The 15349-nt window shown below is 40.7% G+C and overlaps 2 protein-coding genes across 4 annotated transcripts in view; one reads left to right on the top strand and one right to left on the bottom strand.

The window, feature by feature from the left end:
* The window catches only part of LOC109914160 (alkaline ceramidase 3-like), a 225651-nt gene that overhangs the window by 113431 nt on the left and 96871 nt on the right, over nucleotides 1-15349 (bottom strand). The gene's annotated exons all lie outside the window — the stretch shown is intronic.
* LOC109919078 (alkaline ceramidase 3-like) overlaps nucleotides 1-15349 on the top strand; it is a 65070-nt gene that overhangs the window by 14226 nt on the left and 35495 nt on the right. For all 3 annotated transcript variants that reach the window (XM_048598089.1, XM_048598091.1, XM_048598090.1), the window contains exons 2-3: nucleotides 2987-3039; nucleotides 15136-15188. In XM_048598089.1, coding sequence (XP_048454046.1) covers nucleotides 2987-3039; nucleotides 15136-15188 — 106 coding nt within the window. The remainder of the gene's footprint in view (nucleotides 1-2986; nucleotides 3040-15135; nucleotides 15189-15349) is intronic.

Below are 15349 nucleotides of genomic sequence, written 5' to 3'. Positions count from 1 at the left end.
TCTTCACAGGTGCTGCCAGACCTGCTGAGCTTTTCCAGCAACTTCTGTTTTTGTTCCTGACTTACAGCATCCACAGTCCTTTCGGTTTTCAGATTCATGATTTGCTTTATGCGGATTAAAAGCATGTGTTATTGCACATAATTTATGACTCTTGCTCTGATTTTTCTCTTAGTCCAACATTTTGCTGTAGCACAGATTTCTCTTGAATGAGGCCGACAGACTTCACAAATTTGGCTTTGCTGGTAGGACGTGCCTCATGGAAGTCTGCACTTGATGTACTCCCTCTGTGGAGAAATGCATCAAGAGCTTTCCATTTACTCTGGATAGGGACAGGTTGTGCATACTGTAAAATCCTGAATTCATAAAAGTCTTAGGTATTGGATGTTTTTGTACCTGAAATCTGAAAAACTACAACATGAAATGACCAATGAGCCATTGTGCTTGTGGTGCCAACTGTTCATTTTTGCTTATCCATTCCCTATATTCATTACTTTTCAAATGGAATTGAATTATGAGTTAATATTTCTACCTGTGGTTAAACTTTCTGTGGAAAATAATTCTTATGATTTCCCACCATTCTTCTAATGATAATTGGGCCATGACTCTTGTAACTGATTAAATTATTAACCAATGGCGACAGTCTTTCTGTTCTAAAACCTTTAATATGTTTGAAAACTTCCAAACCACTTGGACTGTACTTGACAAAAGAAATCCAGTCTTTCTTTCTAGCTTGAAGTTCTCTTTCTGGTATTTCATTCAATGAATTTATGGCACAGTAAGTGACGTCCTTTCTGCCAGCAGGGGTTTATCTAGAAGATGTTCATAGTGTTGACTTTTTGCGTTTAATCAGGAGAGTAAATGAGAACAGAAGTGGTTTATTTAGCCTAGCTCCGGACTGTATCAAGTTCAACAACTTTAGGGTTTAAACTCTCTCATGTCGTTATCCCAAGCCAGGAAGAAGCGTCCCGATGCAAAACGTCAGCTTTCCTGCTCCTCTGCTGCCTGGCCTACTGTGTTCCTCCAGCTCCACACTGTGTTATCTTGTTATCACATTATCACATGGCCTGCTATTACACACCACCCATTGGTAGCCACTAATATCCCCATTAACAGCTATTTGGCCTTCTGACCAGATCGTTATCCAGTCTTTGTCTGTCTGACTGCTGTTCTCTCTCTTTAGACTCTATGCCCACTTATCGTTTACTCCTAACCTCCCACCCTATCTTCTGCATATAAACTGACATTCTTCCAGCTGCCATCAGTTCTGAGTAAGGGTCACTCAGCCCAAAAGGTTAACTCTGATTTCTCTCCACAGAAGCTGTCAGACCTGCTGAGCTTTTCCAACACTTTCTATTTTTGTCTCTGATTTAGAGCATCCACAGTTCTTTTGGGTTTTCATTTGGTTAATTTAGCTCCTCAAGCCAATTCCTTGACAAATGATTGGGGAACCTAGACAGAGGAAATTGTGTCATTGAAAAAGAGGTGAGTTTTGATGGGGAATGTCTGGGATGTTAGTACCAATGAGGTGAGGAACCAAGTGTAGGCGATAACCCAGCGACATTGAGTGTCTGTTCTTTGAAGATTTGTTGGCGAAGCTTGTTGGTGAGATAGAATACTGAGAAGTGTAAATGAAAAACCCTTGTTCCTGATATTGGAAAGAGGGTGACTGGTAATGTATTCTGACTCATTTGGATGCCTGGCCTTGCTTTTGCACATTTGCCAAGAACACACAAAGCATAGAGCCGTTTTGAATGTAGCTGTGTAACCTAAATGGGCAATTAGAATGAAAGAGAATTAATTAAAACAGTTTACTAGCAATAGAATAAGCTCTCTTGTGATTTTAGACAGGAAGTAGGTTTAATGGATGGTTACTTAATGGGTATTGGGTGTGGGGGAATGGTGTGATGAGTTGCAGAGAATTGTATGTGGTTTAACTGAAGCACAGCTATTGAAAGTGCCAGCTCAGCATTTTGCTGTGTTCAGTCTGAACAAATTGTAAACCTTGTGTATGTTGTGGGTGGGATCATATGTAGAAAAGAAGAAGAAAGTCAAAGTTACAATTAGATAAACTTTTCAGCCTGACACTGAGCTCCCTAGGATAACCTGCCAAATACCAGTTGGCACAAATTCAGAATTAGTGCTGCAAGAGAGCTTGAGCTTGGGAATTTTTTTTTTCATGGAAAAAGCTCTTGGGATATTTTGCCAGATGCTGTTATTAAAACCAGGTGAATAAAGATATGCAGGAGGGAATTAACTAAGTGTTTCAGGGAAAATGAAAGGCTGCAAAACGTTTCTATAATCTTAGGAAAGAGAACAGAAATGTGGATTCAAATAACTTGTATCGTAGCTAACACTCTTAGTTGGCTGGAGAAACCCCTGTTATGCTGAAATCTGGGATTCTAAACATTTTGAGCAGTGGCTTTGCACTTTTTTCAGGACATCGAGCAGAGTACTTGCAAGTCCTGATATCTCCAGGGGTCCTGTGCAAATGATATATTTTTATGTAACACTGTCCCTGAAATAGTGTCAGCAACCACCTGAATGATGTGTGCCAAGAAAGTCAGCTTTTAATCTGTTCTCATTTTTTTGTACATCTTTAATTTTCATCAATTAGTATATATAAAAAGATTAATCTTGAAAATGTTGGTTGAATGGCCTGCTGCTGTGCTACAGACATCAATGATGACCTGGTACAATAACAAATAACACCATAGTTTTAAAGCACTATTTGTTTTGTTTAACTGAAACATGGCAAAATCTCAATGAATTTTGCAATACTGAAAAAAAGCTTAAGCATAAGCTACTAAATTACACAACTTTCCGACTTTAATGTGAAGCTTATGAAGTTATTTCATAAGCGTTGTGGAGTGATTTTCTTTTTTCTTTCAGTCTTTGATATTAAATTGATACTGAGATTTGCCCATTTATGGCTATGTTCTCCCATCTCTCATTCATTCTTTTAATTTTTGTCCTTTTATTGTTTCAGCTGTGGGAATAGGGTCCTGGTGCTTCCATATGACGTTGAAATATGAAATGCAGGTGAGCAACTGCACAGCTATGTCATTCATTAAAGTTTTGGTGTCTTGGCTACCTATGTACATCTTGAATATTCTTGGTATGTGTGACAATATAACATTTGATTTGATTTATTATTGTCATATGTAGGGGGTGGCACAGTTGCTCAGTGGTTGGAACTGCTGCTTCTCAGCAGCAGGGAGCCAGGTTCAATTCCTTGGGCGACTGTGTGGAGTTTGCACATTCTCCCAGTGTCTGCGTGGGATTCCTCTGGGTGCTCTGGTTTCCTCCCACAGTCCAAAGATGTGCAGGCTGGGTGGATTGACCATGCTAAATTGCCCATCGTGTCCAGGGATGTTCCATGGATTAGCCATGGAAAATGCAGGGTTACAGGGATAGGGTAGGGGATTGAGGCTGGGTGGGATGCTCTTCATAGAGTCAGTGTGGACTTGTTGGGCCAAATGGCTTCTTTCCACACTATAAGGCTTCTATAAAAAGATTCTATAATGTACGTAAGTACAGTGAAAAGTTTTGTTTTGCGTGCAGTACAGGCAGATCATAACATACAAGGACATACAGATCATAGAGCGATTGAACAGAAATACGCATACAAAGTTATGGCTGCACAGGGTGTACAAAAAGCAAGATCGACATTAGATTTGAAATTTAAGATGTCTATTCAGCAGTCTAATAACAGCAGGGAAAAACCTGTTGATATGTGTGTTTTAAGCTTTGAATCGTCTGCCTAACGGAAGAGGTTACAACCGGGAGTGGGGGGGGTGAACGGGTCAGGTCTTTGATAACGTTGGCTGCCTTCCCGAGGTACGGGAAGTATAGATGGAATTACTGGATGGGAGGTTGGCTTGCATGATGTTCTGGGCTGTGTTCACAACTGTTAACATCATAACTTATCTTCATAAGTACCATAAGAAAGGAGAGCAGGTTTAAAATCTGGTCCACCAATGTTGATGTGACAGTCAAGAAAGCACAACAATACCTCTACATCCTCAGGAGGCTAAGAAAATTTGGCATGTCCATAAAGACACTTAACAATTTTTATAGATGCACCATAGAAAGCATTCTATCCAGGTGCATCACAGCTTGGTATGGCAACTGCTCTGCCCAGGACTGTTAGAAACTACAGAGTTGTGAACACAACCAGGTCCTTCATGCAAGCCAACTTCCTGCCCATTGACTCTATCTACACTTCCTGCTGCTTCAGAAAGGCAGCCAACATAATCAAAGACCCCGCCCACCCCAGTTGTAATCTCTTCCAACCTCTTCCATTGTGCAGAAGATACAAAAGCTTAAACCCGTGTACCAACAGATTCAAGAACAGCTTCTTCCCCGCAGTTATTAGACTCCTGAATGGACCCCTCAGAAGGTGTTCTCTGGGTGCATTCTCTGCAGCCGTAACACTGTATTTCTTGCTCTGTTCTGTTACCCTGATGCACTTTGTATTGTATGTTCTTGCCTGTACTGGATGCAAAACAAAACTTTCATATGTACCTAGGTACATATGACAATGATAAATCAAATCAAAAAATATGTAGCCCTTCAAGTCATTCGTGTATAATCACTTTCCACCTGAATTCCACATTCCCATAAAATTATCGTATCCTTTTAATTCCATTACAATCCAAAAACTATCGATTTACTTTCCTAATTGCTTACTATATCTGCATGATAACTTTCAACGTTCATTTATACTGATACTCAGACTGCACTGAGTACCAATGTTTTCCAGTTTAAATATTTTACCATTTAAAAATATTCTGCTTTCTTATTTTTCTTTTCAAAATGGTGAGTCTCACGATTTTCCACATTATACTCCTCCTACCATATTCTTGCTCACTCAGTTGTGTATAACTGTCCTTACAACTTATCTTCCTGTTCTGTTGACAAATTTGGACACATTATGCTTGGTGCCCACATCTAGGTTATTGATATTGATTGTTAATATAAGAGATCTGCAGGTCTAAAATAAATGCAAGGATCATCATATGCTTTAACATCTCAATTTATTCATGTGGTCATGGTGTCATTTTCAACACATTAATCTATTTAGTATTGATTTGAAAGTCACTAACAACCATCTCTACCTTGTTTGTCTTCTACAGCGAGGAGCATTTGTTGTCAGGGCAACCTATGGGTTAGTGGTTGGATTTAGATTCCATTCATTTCTGGACTTTTTTCAGAGGAGAACTACACCCAGACCCATTTAGTCAGATATCTAACTTTTATTAAATTGTGCACCCATGATGCTCTTTCAGTCATTAAAGTCTGAAGCTCCGAAAATCTTTGCACAAACCCCTCAACTGCTCCTCCACTTTCAATATTGGTAAATAGATATGTTTATGATTAAGCTTTTGGCTGACTGTTTTACCATTTCTTTTGGGAACTTGAGTTTAATAATTTTGTAGTGAAGAGACTGTTTACTACATTAAGGTGCTCTATAGATGTCCGTTCATACAGCAATTTCCAACAATGTATACCCACATGAGTGTGCAACTTGCATGCTTGATTTTATTGTCACGTGTACCGAAGTACAGTGAAAAGCTTTGTTTATGAGCACTACAGGAAGATCACGGTAAGCAAGGATGTACAGAACAAAAAGACTTAGAGGCATATTGGTTACAATGCACAGGGCATGCACTAGGCGAGATCCATGTTAGCAAGATCAGCATTATTTGAGGCTAGAGAGTCTATTCACCAGTCTAATAACAGCTGGGAAGAAGTGGTCCCTGACCCTGTTGGTGCCTGTGTTGCGGCTTCTGTATCTTCTGCCTGATGGAAGAGGTTGTAGGAGATCATTACCAGGGAGTGATGGGTCTTTGATATTGGCAGCCTTTCCACAGCAGCAAGCCATGTAAATGGAGTCCATGGATGGAAGGTTGGCTTCCATGATGTTTGGGCTATGCACACCACCTTCTGTGGTTTCTTACGGTCCTAGGCAGAGCAGTTACCGTACCAAGCCATTATGTACCCAGACAGTATGCTTTCAATTGTGCATCTGTAGAAGTTGGTGAGAGTCCTTATGGATATGTCAAATTTCCTGAGCCGCCTAAGGAAGAAGGTGTATTGTTGTGCCTTATTGACCATGGCATCTACATGGGAAATGCAGGACAGGTTGTTGGTTATCTTCAGTCCAAGGAACTTGACGCTGTCTAGCCTTTCGACCTCAGTTTCGTTGATGTAGATGGGGGCATGATCTCCTCCTTCCTTCCTTTCTGAAGTCATTGATTAGTTCTTTAGTTTTGCTAACATTGAGAAAGAGGTTGTTGTCATTGCACCGCGTCACCAAACCTCTATCTCCCTTCTGTATTTTGACTCATCAGGGAAGGATGTGTCTTTGTCTGCTATCTTGCTCTGCTTCGTTTTGTATCCCATAATGCTGTTTAGGCCCCACCATAAGTGGTGGGAGTCTGATAGGTTTGGGCCTCTGTCTTGGTCCGATACCGCCTCTTGGCATCCCTAATGGCTTTGCGGAGCTCATCTGGATTTCTTGTGTTGGTCTGGGTCATCTAACTTGAATTCTGTGTGCCTGGTCTTCAGTAGGGAGTGGATTTCTTGGTTCATCTAAGGTTTACAGTAGGGGACTACTCAGATTGACTTCTTTGGTACACAGTCCTCCACGCATTTGCTAATGAAGTCCGTGATGGTGGCAGCATACTTGTCTAAGTTTTCTGTGGAGTGCTTGAATACAGTACAGTCCACCGATTCCAAGCAGTCCTGGAGATGGTCTTCCACAGCCTCGGACCAGTATTGTACTTCCTTTTGTGAAGGGTCTTCCCATTTCAGTTTCTGCTTATAAGCCCGGAGGTGGAACATAGCTGTGATCTGATTTTCCAGAGTGTGGGCAGGGGATGGAGTGGCAGGCATCTTTGTTTGTGCAGCAGTGGTCCAGATTGTTCACCCCTCTGGTGGGGCAGGAGATGTGTAGCACTTGCATGAGGCTGTAGCTCATGACTTAGGGACAACAATGTATGCATGAATTTCACATATCGCATGTTTGATTTTGCTGAAACACTTCATGACGTAGCTGGGCTAGATTCAGCAGAACTGAAATAGTGATTTAAATAATTCAATAATGTTAAAGAGTGTACATCATATACTGACCTAAGCAACATACCAAAGCTCCTTCAACAGCACCTTCTAAATCCACAAGCTCCGTCAGCCAGAAGGGCAAGGAAACACCAACACCAACATTTGCAAGTTCCCTTCCAAACCACGCACCATGCCATTGCAACCACTCATTATTCTTTCACCGTTGCTGGGTCAAAATCTTGGAATTCTCTTCTAAACAGTATTGTGAGGGTACTTATGCTACGTAGACTGAGGTGATTCAAGAAGGCTACTCACAACTAGTCTCAAAGGGAATTAGTTGGAGGAGTCAGTTAGCTCAGTTGGCTGGCTTGCAATGCAGAGTGATGTCAATAATAAAGGTTCAATTCCCACACTGCCTGAGGTTACCATGAAGGACTCTCTTCTAAAACGTCTCTCTTTGTCTAGGGCAAGGTGATGGTTAAACCACTATTGGTTGTTTCTGTCTAATGAGAGAGCAACCTTGGTCTGGTAGGACTTTGGCAACTTTGCCTTTACCTAACTGTGCCTCTAAAATGGGGAAAAAAAAAGCATACAATTCTGTACTGCTAAAATTTAAAGCATCAATACCATACTGCATACTATTTTACATTATTATAGTTTTCTCGTTCCTCGATTTCCCCAGGAGTGCGCTGGTGCAAACTTTCACAGGTTGTGGTTATCTAGTACTTTTCCCACATTTAATATATGAATTTTTTTTAAAAAAATAGTTCATTCATGGGATGTGAGCTTCAGTGAATGGGCCAGCATTTATTGCTGATGCCTGATTGCCCTTGAGAAGGAGATATTGTGAGATGCTTTCTTGAGCTGCTGTAGCTCATTTGCTGTAGGTACCCACACTGCTGGTAGTGAGGGAATTCCAGGATTTTAGCCAAATGATTGTGAAAGCACAGTAATATATTTTCAAGTCAGGACAGTGAAGATTTGGAGGGGAACTTGCAGGTGTTGGTGTTCCCTTGTATCTACTGCACCTGTTCTTCTGAATGATGGTGGCCATGTGTTTGGAAGGTGTTGTCTAAAGAGCCTTGGTAAATTTCTTTTGTGCATCTTGTAGATTTGGTGGTGGAGGGACTAGATGCTTGTCAGTAAGGTGGGCTGCTTTATCCTGAATTGTGTCAAGTTTCTAGACTGTTGTTGGAGCTTTTCTCATCCAGGCAAGTGGGAATTATTCCATAACACAAGACTTATGTCTTGTAGACAGGGGGTTGGCTTTGTGAATCAGGAGGTGAGTTAATCACTTCACTTCAGGATTCCTAGTGTCTGGCTTACCATTGTAGCTGCAGTATTTGTATAGTTCAATTTCTGGTCAATGGTAACCCCCACAATGTTAATAGTGTGAGATTCTACAATGGTAATGCCAGTGATTGTCAAGAGACAGTGGTTAAATTCTCTCTGATGATGGTTGTGTGGTATGGCTATAATTGGCCCAAACCTGAATGTTGCCCAGGTCTTTCTTCATTTGAACATTGACTACTTCAGTGTCTGAGAAGTTGCAAATGATGCTGAACGTTGTGCAATCATCAACCAGCAACTCCACTTCTGACCTTATGATGGAAAGGGCATCTGAAGATGATTAGGTCGAGGGCAGTACCTTGAGGAACTCACGGCAGTTGTGCTGTTGCAGTAAAGTTCTTACCTGTAGGCCAGAAACCTGGATTCAAGTCCCACCTGCTCCAGAGGTGTGTCTCGTTCTTCTCGATAGATTGATTTTTTTTAAAAAAGCATTTTTTGCGGACACTGATGTAGTAGGTTAGTATTCCAGTCTGTGAACTAATGCAGTGGAGATGAGTTCAAATCCCAGTGTGAAATTTAAAGGCTCTTGTGGTTCAGTGGTAATGTCCCTGCCTCTGAGCTAGGAGACCTGTCTTCAAATCCCAGCTATGCCAGGAGTGTGTAATGACATCTGTGAGAAGCTTAATTAGAAAGTCCCTGATGAAGTACTGCAGAGGTGTCCTGGAGCTGGGATGACTGACCTCCAACAGCCACAACCATCTTCCTTTGTGCTAGATGTCACTCCAGTCAGTAAAGTTGACCTCTTATTCCCATTTGAGTCTTAATTTTGCCAGAATTTCTTAACGCCACACCCAGTCAAATATGGCCTTGGTGTCAAGGCAGTCGCACTCTCTCCTCTTTTGGAATTCAGCTTTTTGACTGTTTGAACCAAGGCTGTACTGAGGCCAGGAGCTGAATGGCCCTGGGAGGACCCAAACTGAGTGTCAGTGAGCCGGTAATTGCTGTGCAAGTGCTGCTTGTTAGCACTGTTATGACTTCTTACTTGACTTTACTGGTAATTGGGAGTAGACTGACAGGTGGTAGTGGTGGAATTCCTGGTTTTATTATCATTCTCTGCTGATGTAGCTGAAACAGTATCTGGGATATTGCTTTTTTTTCTGCTGTCTTCCTGTATTGTAGGGGAGAGAAGGGAAATGGAATTTGACCAGGGATTCATTCCTTAGTACTTACTGGACACTGATTTTGAAGTATGCATATGTGGACTTTTGAGCAAGATACATTGGGGCTCAGGTATGATGTATTTCCATTGAAACTCTGCTCCTTGCCCCCTCACCCTAATCAAGGTTGCATGACCTACAATATGCGCAAGCATTGGATGTGTTCCTGGCTCAACATCTTGCGTTTATGTTGTTCCAATTGGCTTGTAAATTTTTCATGCTTAAGTGCTTCCACTGGGAATTGCAGTGGTCCTGTTGCTACCGCAAACAGTTGGTATCATATCCAAATCAAAGTTTATCATCAATCTTCAAAGTGATGTAGGTTTGCTCTGGTATTTGAGCTTCATTTAATAAATTAGGCAATTACTTAACTATCTTCTCGTTGTTTACAGGAGACTATCAGAAAAATGTGACATTGAAACATGCAAGGTGACGCTAGATGACCAAAAGCATGGTGCAGGCGATGAATTTATGATCCAGTTAGCTACAGGCATGGCAGCCAGTAACGAAACACAGAATTTGATATGTGTAACCAGCCTGATTTAGGGGAGCACCAAGAACTTGAGGGTTGTAAGGCTAGGGGAGATTAAAGATGTAACCTGCTCTGCCCACAATGTGATTGTGATTTGCACCTTAAGAATGATTGACTACTTTACTGAGGTACTGAATGACACCTGATACCTGTGAGACTGTGTATTTGAGAAAGAATTGAATTTTTCCCCCTATAACTTATGATGGGCATTTATGTTCTGAAGAATGGATGTAGATTTTAATGCTAACTATCTAAAGGGAATCCAAAGGGAATTGGTAATGTAGTTGAAAAAGAAAGGTTGGCAGGGTTATAAAGAAAGAAAAGATGTGATAGTAATTCTAAACTCTGAAAGAACTTGGATACTCATAAAGGATGAAATGTTTTTTGAAAATATAATTGAATAATTTTGACAATAGTTTTTGAATCTTAAAAATAATTTTCTTTGTCATTAAGAGGGGTCAGTTGGCTGGACTGCTGATTTGCAGTGATATGTAATGTCAACAGAGTGGATCAATTTCCCACACTGGTTGAGGTTACCGTGCAGGATAGTTTGTCTCAGCCTCTGCCCTCTACCGTAGGGTGGTGACCGTCAGGTCTCCCCCTCTCTCCCTCTCCCCCCTCCCATCTCTCATTCCTCCCTCCACCCTCATCCCCTTATGCTTCTCCCCCATTGTGCCTGAGCCCCCCCACCTCTGCTTCTCTCTCTGGGAATAATTATTTTGTTGAAGTGTCTTGAATGTTTGTTTTTGGCACCTTTTTCTGAACAGTGGACGTTTCTTGTGACTATTGAGAGAATACATGTAGCCGGTTTTTTTTTTCGAAATTTCTGTCCTTATCATGAGTTCATTTTCAAATGATTTGTATTGCTGTTACTTTCAGACTTGTAGCTACTGTTGTTGTTCACTGTCAGAATATGCTTGTAAAATTCTAGTTTATTTGAGATATTGAGTGACAATGATCTTTTAGAAAAGAATCTTTCAAATCAGAAATTCCTATGACTTTATAAGCCACAGAAGTAAAGTGTTTGTATGTTCCATATGTAATCTAGACATTTGACTTGCTACCCATTGTTACATAAATAGTGAATAGTCTTATTATAATGTAAATCCTTCCATCCCCCACCTTCTCTCGTTCAGTTGCCTTTCCACATGTGACAGCAGACCTCTAAGGCCCCTCACAATTGTGTGTGGCTGGATTGTTAAAGTTGACAAACTATTTGAATATGACAACGTCACAGATTTTATCCTTAGAAGAGTTCTCTAGAGTCTACAGCAAGAATAACAAACAAGATAACGATCAGGGCAGGGACCTAGCCTGACTTTCTGTTCCATCTTCAGTTCAGTGGCTCACAGACCAATCTAGTTAACATTACCTATCATAATTAAGCCTGCCAATTACTAAGTGGTGCATTTACACATTTGAGGCAAATGACATGCCAGGAGCAGAAACTTGTTTCAGCAAGTTATTCAACTCTTGCAAGAGTTAAGAACTAACTTGAATTTTTACATATCCCTCATTCACTAGGTTTTTCTTCTGGATATTTAATGAAATGAGGGTTTCGCATTGACTTGCATATTCTTTGTAAAATGAACTTATTTTCTTCAAAGATTTGTTATGTGTCACACGCAAGGAATTAATCGTGTTTTTGATGTTTCCTGCAGCTCTATCCAGTTTACCCTTTCCTCATGGATGCAAAACTGGCTGTCCAATAGAAGACAGAGGGTGGTAGTAGATGGAAAGTATTCATCCTGGAGCTCGGTGACCAGTGGTGTTCCGCAGGGATCTGTTCTGGGACCTCTGCTCTTTGTGATCTTTATAAATGACTTGGATGAGGAAGTAGAAGGGTGGGTTAGTAAGTTTGCCGATGACACGAAGGTTGGTGGAGTTGCGGACAGCATGGAGGGCTGTTGTAGGTTACAACAGGACATTGACAGGATGCAGAGCTGGGCAAAGAAGTGGCAGATGGAATTCAACCCGTGAAGTGATCATTTTGGAAGGTTGAATTTGAATGCAGAATACAAGGTTAATGGCAGGATTCTCGGCAGTGTGGAGGGACAGAGGGATCTTGGGGCCCACGCCCATAGTTTCCTCAAAGTTGCTACCCAAGTTGATAGGGTTGTAAAGAAGGCATATGGTGTGTTGGCTTTCATTGGCAGGGGAATTGAGTTATAGGCCATGAGGTTATGCTGCAGCTCTATAAAACTCTGATTAGACCACACTTGGAATATTGTGTTCAGTTCTGGTCGCCCCATTATAGGAAAGATGTGGAAGCTTTAGAGAGGGAGCAGAGGAGATTTACCAGGATGCTGCCTGGACTGGAGGGCAGGTCTTATGAGGAAAGGTTGAGGGAGCTAGGGCTCTTTTCATTGGAGCAAAGAAGGATGAGAGGTGACATGATAGAGGTGTACAAGATGATGAGAGGCATAGATAGAGTGGATAGTCAGAGACTTTTTCCCAGGGCAGAAATGACTATTACGAGGGGGCATAATTTTAAGGTGATTGGAGGAAGGTATAGGGGAGATGTCAGAGGTAGGTTCTACACACAGAGAGTGGTGGGTGTGTGGAATACACTGCCGGCAGTGGTAGTGGAGTCAGATACTTTAGAGACTTTTAAGCGACTCTTGGATAGGCACATGGAGGATAGTAAAATGTAGGGTATGCCGGAGAGATTGATCTTAGTAGGATAATAGGTCGGCACAACATCGTGGGCCGAAGGGCCTGTACTGTGCTGTACTGTTCAATGTTCATTTTTGACTTGCCCCTTTCAATTCTCCAGTTTTCACTGTCTTCCCCCTCCAGTTTAACCCGTTATCCTTTATCATGTTCAAGTGAGATGAGAGGTAGGAACATAGAAGACCTTCAAGTCCTACACCATTGTAACTTGGACATGTCTCAGGTTCCTTTATCATCACTGGGTCAATGTTCCAGCACAGCCCCAACACCATTCAATATGGTAGATCCTCTGATCCATCTTCTCAAACAAATAGTCGGGATGGCCAGTAAAGATGAAATTTACTGGCAAAATCCACACCCCCACAAATAAAAGGGGTGACGAAAAAAATGACCATGAATAGTGAGTTATGACAGAATGCTAATTGTTACTCAGATCAATGTGTGACTTGTCATTTAACCTCCAAGTTAATGCACATCAGGGTCTCTGGTTTGGTTGTGTTACTTATCAAACGGCCGAATGTGGGTGTCAGCACAGAACAAGACATTTGTTACAATGCAGAAAGAGATTATTTAGCCTCTCAAGTCTGCACTGGCTCTCTCTGAGCCTCTCATTTAGTCTTCTTTTCCTACCTTGTTCCTATAACCATACATATTTTTCCTTTTCAAATAACTGTCTAATCTCTTTTGTAGGTCTTGACTGAACCTGCCTCCAATACACACTCAGCAGTGCATTTCAGAGCCCAACCACCTGCTACATGACAATATTTTTCCATCTATCATTTGTGCTTTTTTAACACTTTAAATCTGTTACATCTTGTTCTTGATTCTTGCAGTGAGAACTCTTTTTCTATCCACTTACTCTGTCTAGACTCCCCATCGTTGTGAATATTTCAACTGCATCTCCTCTGAGCCATTGTTTCTCCAAGGGCAATAGTCCCAGCTTCTCCAATCTGTTTTCATAACTAAAATTGCTAATAACTGGACTCTTTCTTGCAATCCTCTTCTGTGCTGTATCCAATGCTTTCCTAAAGTGTGGCACCCGGAACTGACATAGTACTTCTGCTGAGAGGCCAAACTTTTATTTTACAGAAGTTAACATAATCTCCTTCTTCCTATATGCAATTCCCTTACTATTAAAGCCTAGGATATTGTTTGCTTTATTAACTGTTGTCATAATTTGCCGTGCCACTAATCCTAACCCAGGTCCCTCTGTTTCTGCAGTCCTTTTAGAGTTGCACCCTTTATTTTATATCATCAGTGATCTTCCTGCCAAAATGCATCACCCCTCACTTCTCCACATTGAACATTATCTGCCTCCTATCCGTCTGTTCTGCCAACTTGTTCGCAATATTTCCAACTTCTGTATCATCTGCAAAGTTGGAAATTGTACGCAAAGGTTTTGATCAATAATGTATATGGAAAATCAGGTATTCTAGCACTAGCCCAGGGAAACTATAACAAACCTTTCCCCAGCCTGAAAAATGTCCTTTAAGTGTTCCAGCATCTGCAGTTCTCTGACTGTTCTTTGACTGTTACTTGCCCCATAATTCTTTACAGATGCAAGGCCAAGGGGAAAGAAAATGAAAAGAGAAGTTTCCCTTTTCGGTTTAATCTTTAAATTTCGGTTCATCTTTCTATCTTTAAGTCCATTTTATGTTGTTAAAGTGAAACAGACTGATTTTGCGTAATTTTTGTTATGGGGGATCAAAAAAGTCTGATGTCCATACTCTTACATTGCTCATTGTGGTCTTTAATACCTTTCTTTTTCCTCTAAGATTGTGCGTGTTGAATGGAAAGGTTGACTGAAGCATAAAACCACAAGCTAAAAGCATTTTGTTTATAAAAGTATTATGAAGTCCAAAATCTCCAATATCAAGTATTTTTTAAACTAGTTTCTCAGATTGTGGAAATATGGCATCAACAGATGAATTATTGCTATTTTTTCAAAAAAAAGTTCTAAGGTTTTCAAGAGTAGTCTCAATTAAGGAATAAAATAGTGATTTTCAATCGCATGTTCGCTTTGACTCTTCAAAGCTCTGCTCCTCTTTCAGAATGCATACTTGTATCACTGGAAAGCTAATGGCTGTATCTGTTTAAGTTGCTCAATCCCATAAAACCAATGGGCACTTCTAGGAAATGTACAGAAGCTAATTGTGAAGCTTTTTAAAACCGAAAATAGAAATGCAATTCAATTAGAAAAAGTATTTTGTTCCATTAGTCTACAGGAGCCTTTAAACTAGTATAATAGAATAGTTAACGTTATAGACACCTTCAAGCTATTCTAGCATATTTTATTCAGGGATTATATCAGATATACCTTGCCAATAAAACTCATTCTCTTTTTTTCGATTTTTGTTCTAGTTGTTGGATGAACTTCCCATGATCTACAGCTGCTGTATATTTGTCTACTGCTTGTAAGTACTTGAGTAGCTTTGGATTCTCATCAGAGTTCCTGACTAATAACTAATTGGAATATCTAATTCATGTCATGTTTACATCATTCAAATTCTTAAACATCCAAACCTGTAGTAAAGAAATCTAGTTAATCCATAATCCCATCACCTAATCTTCTCTG

The sequence above is a fragment of the Rhincodon typus genome, chromosome 6, assembly GCF_021869965.1.
Source record: "Rhincodon typus isolate 14 chromosome 6, sRhiTyp1.1, whole genome shotgun sequence".
NCBI classification, from domain to species: domain Eukaryota; kingdom Metazoa; phylum Chordata; class Chondrichthyes; order Orectolobiformes; family Rhincodontidae; genus Rhincodon; species Rhincodon typus.
This window is presented reverse-complemented; position numbering and strand designations above follow the sequence as displayed.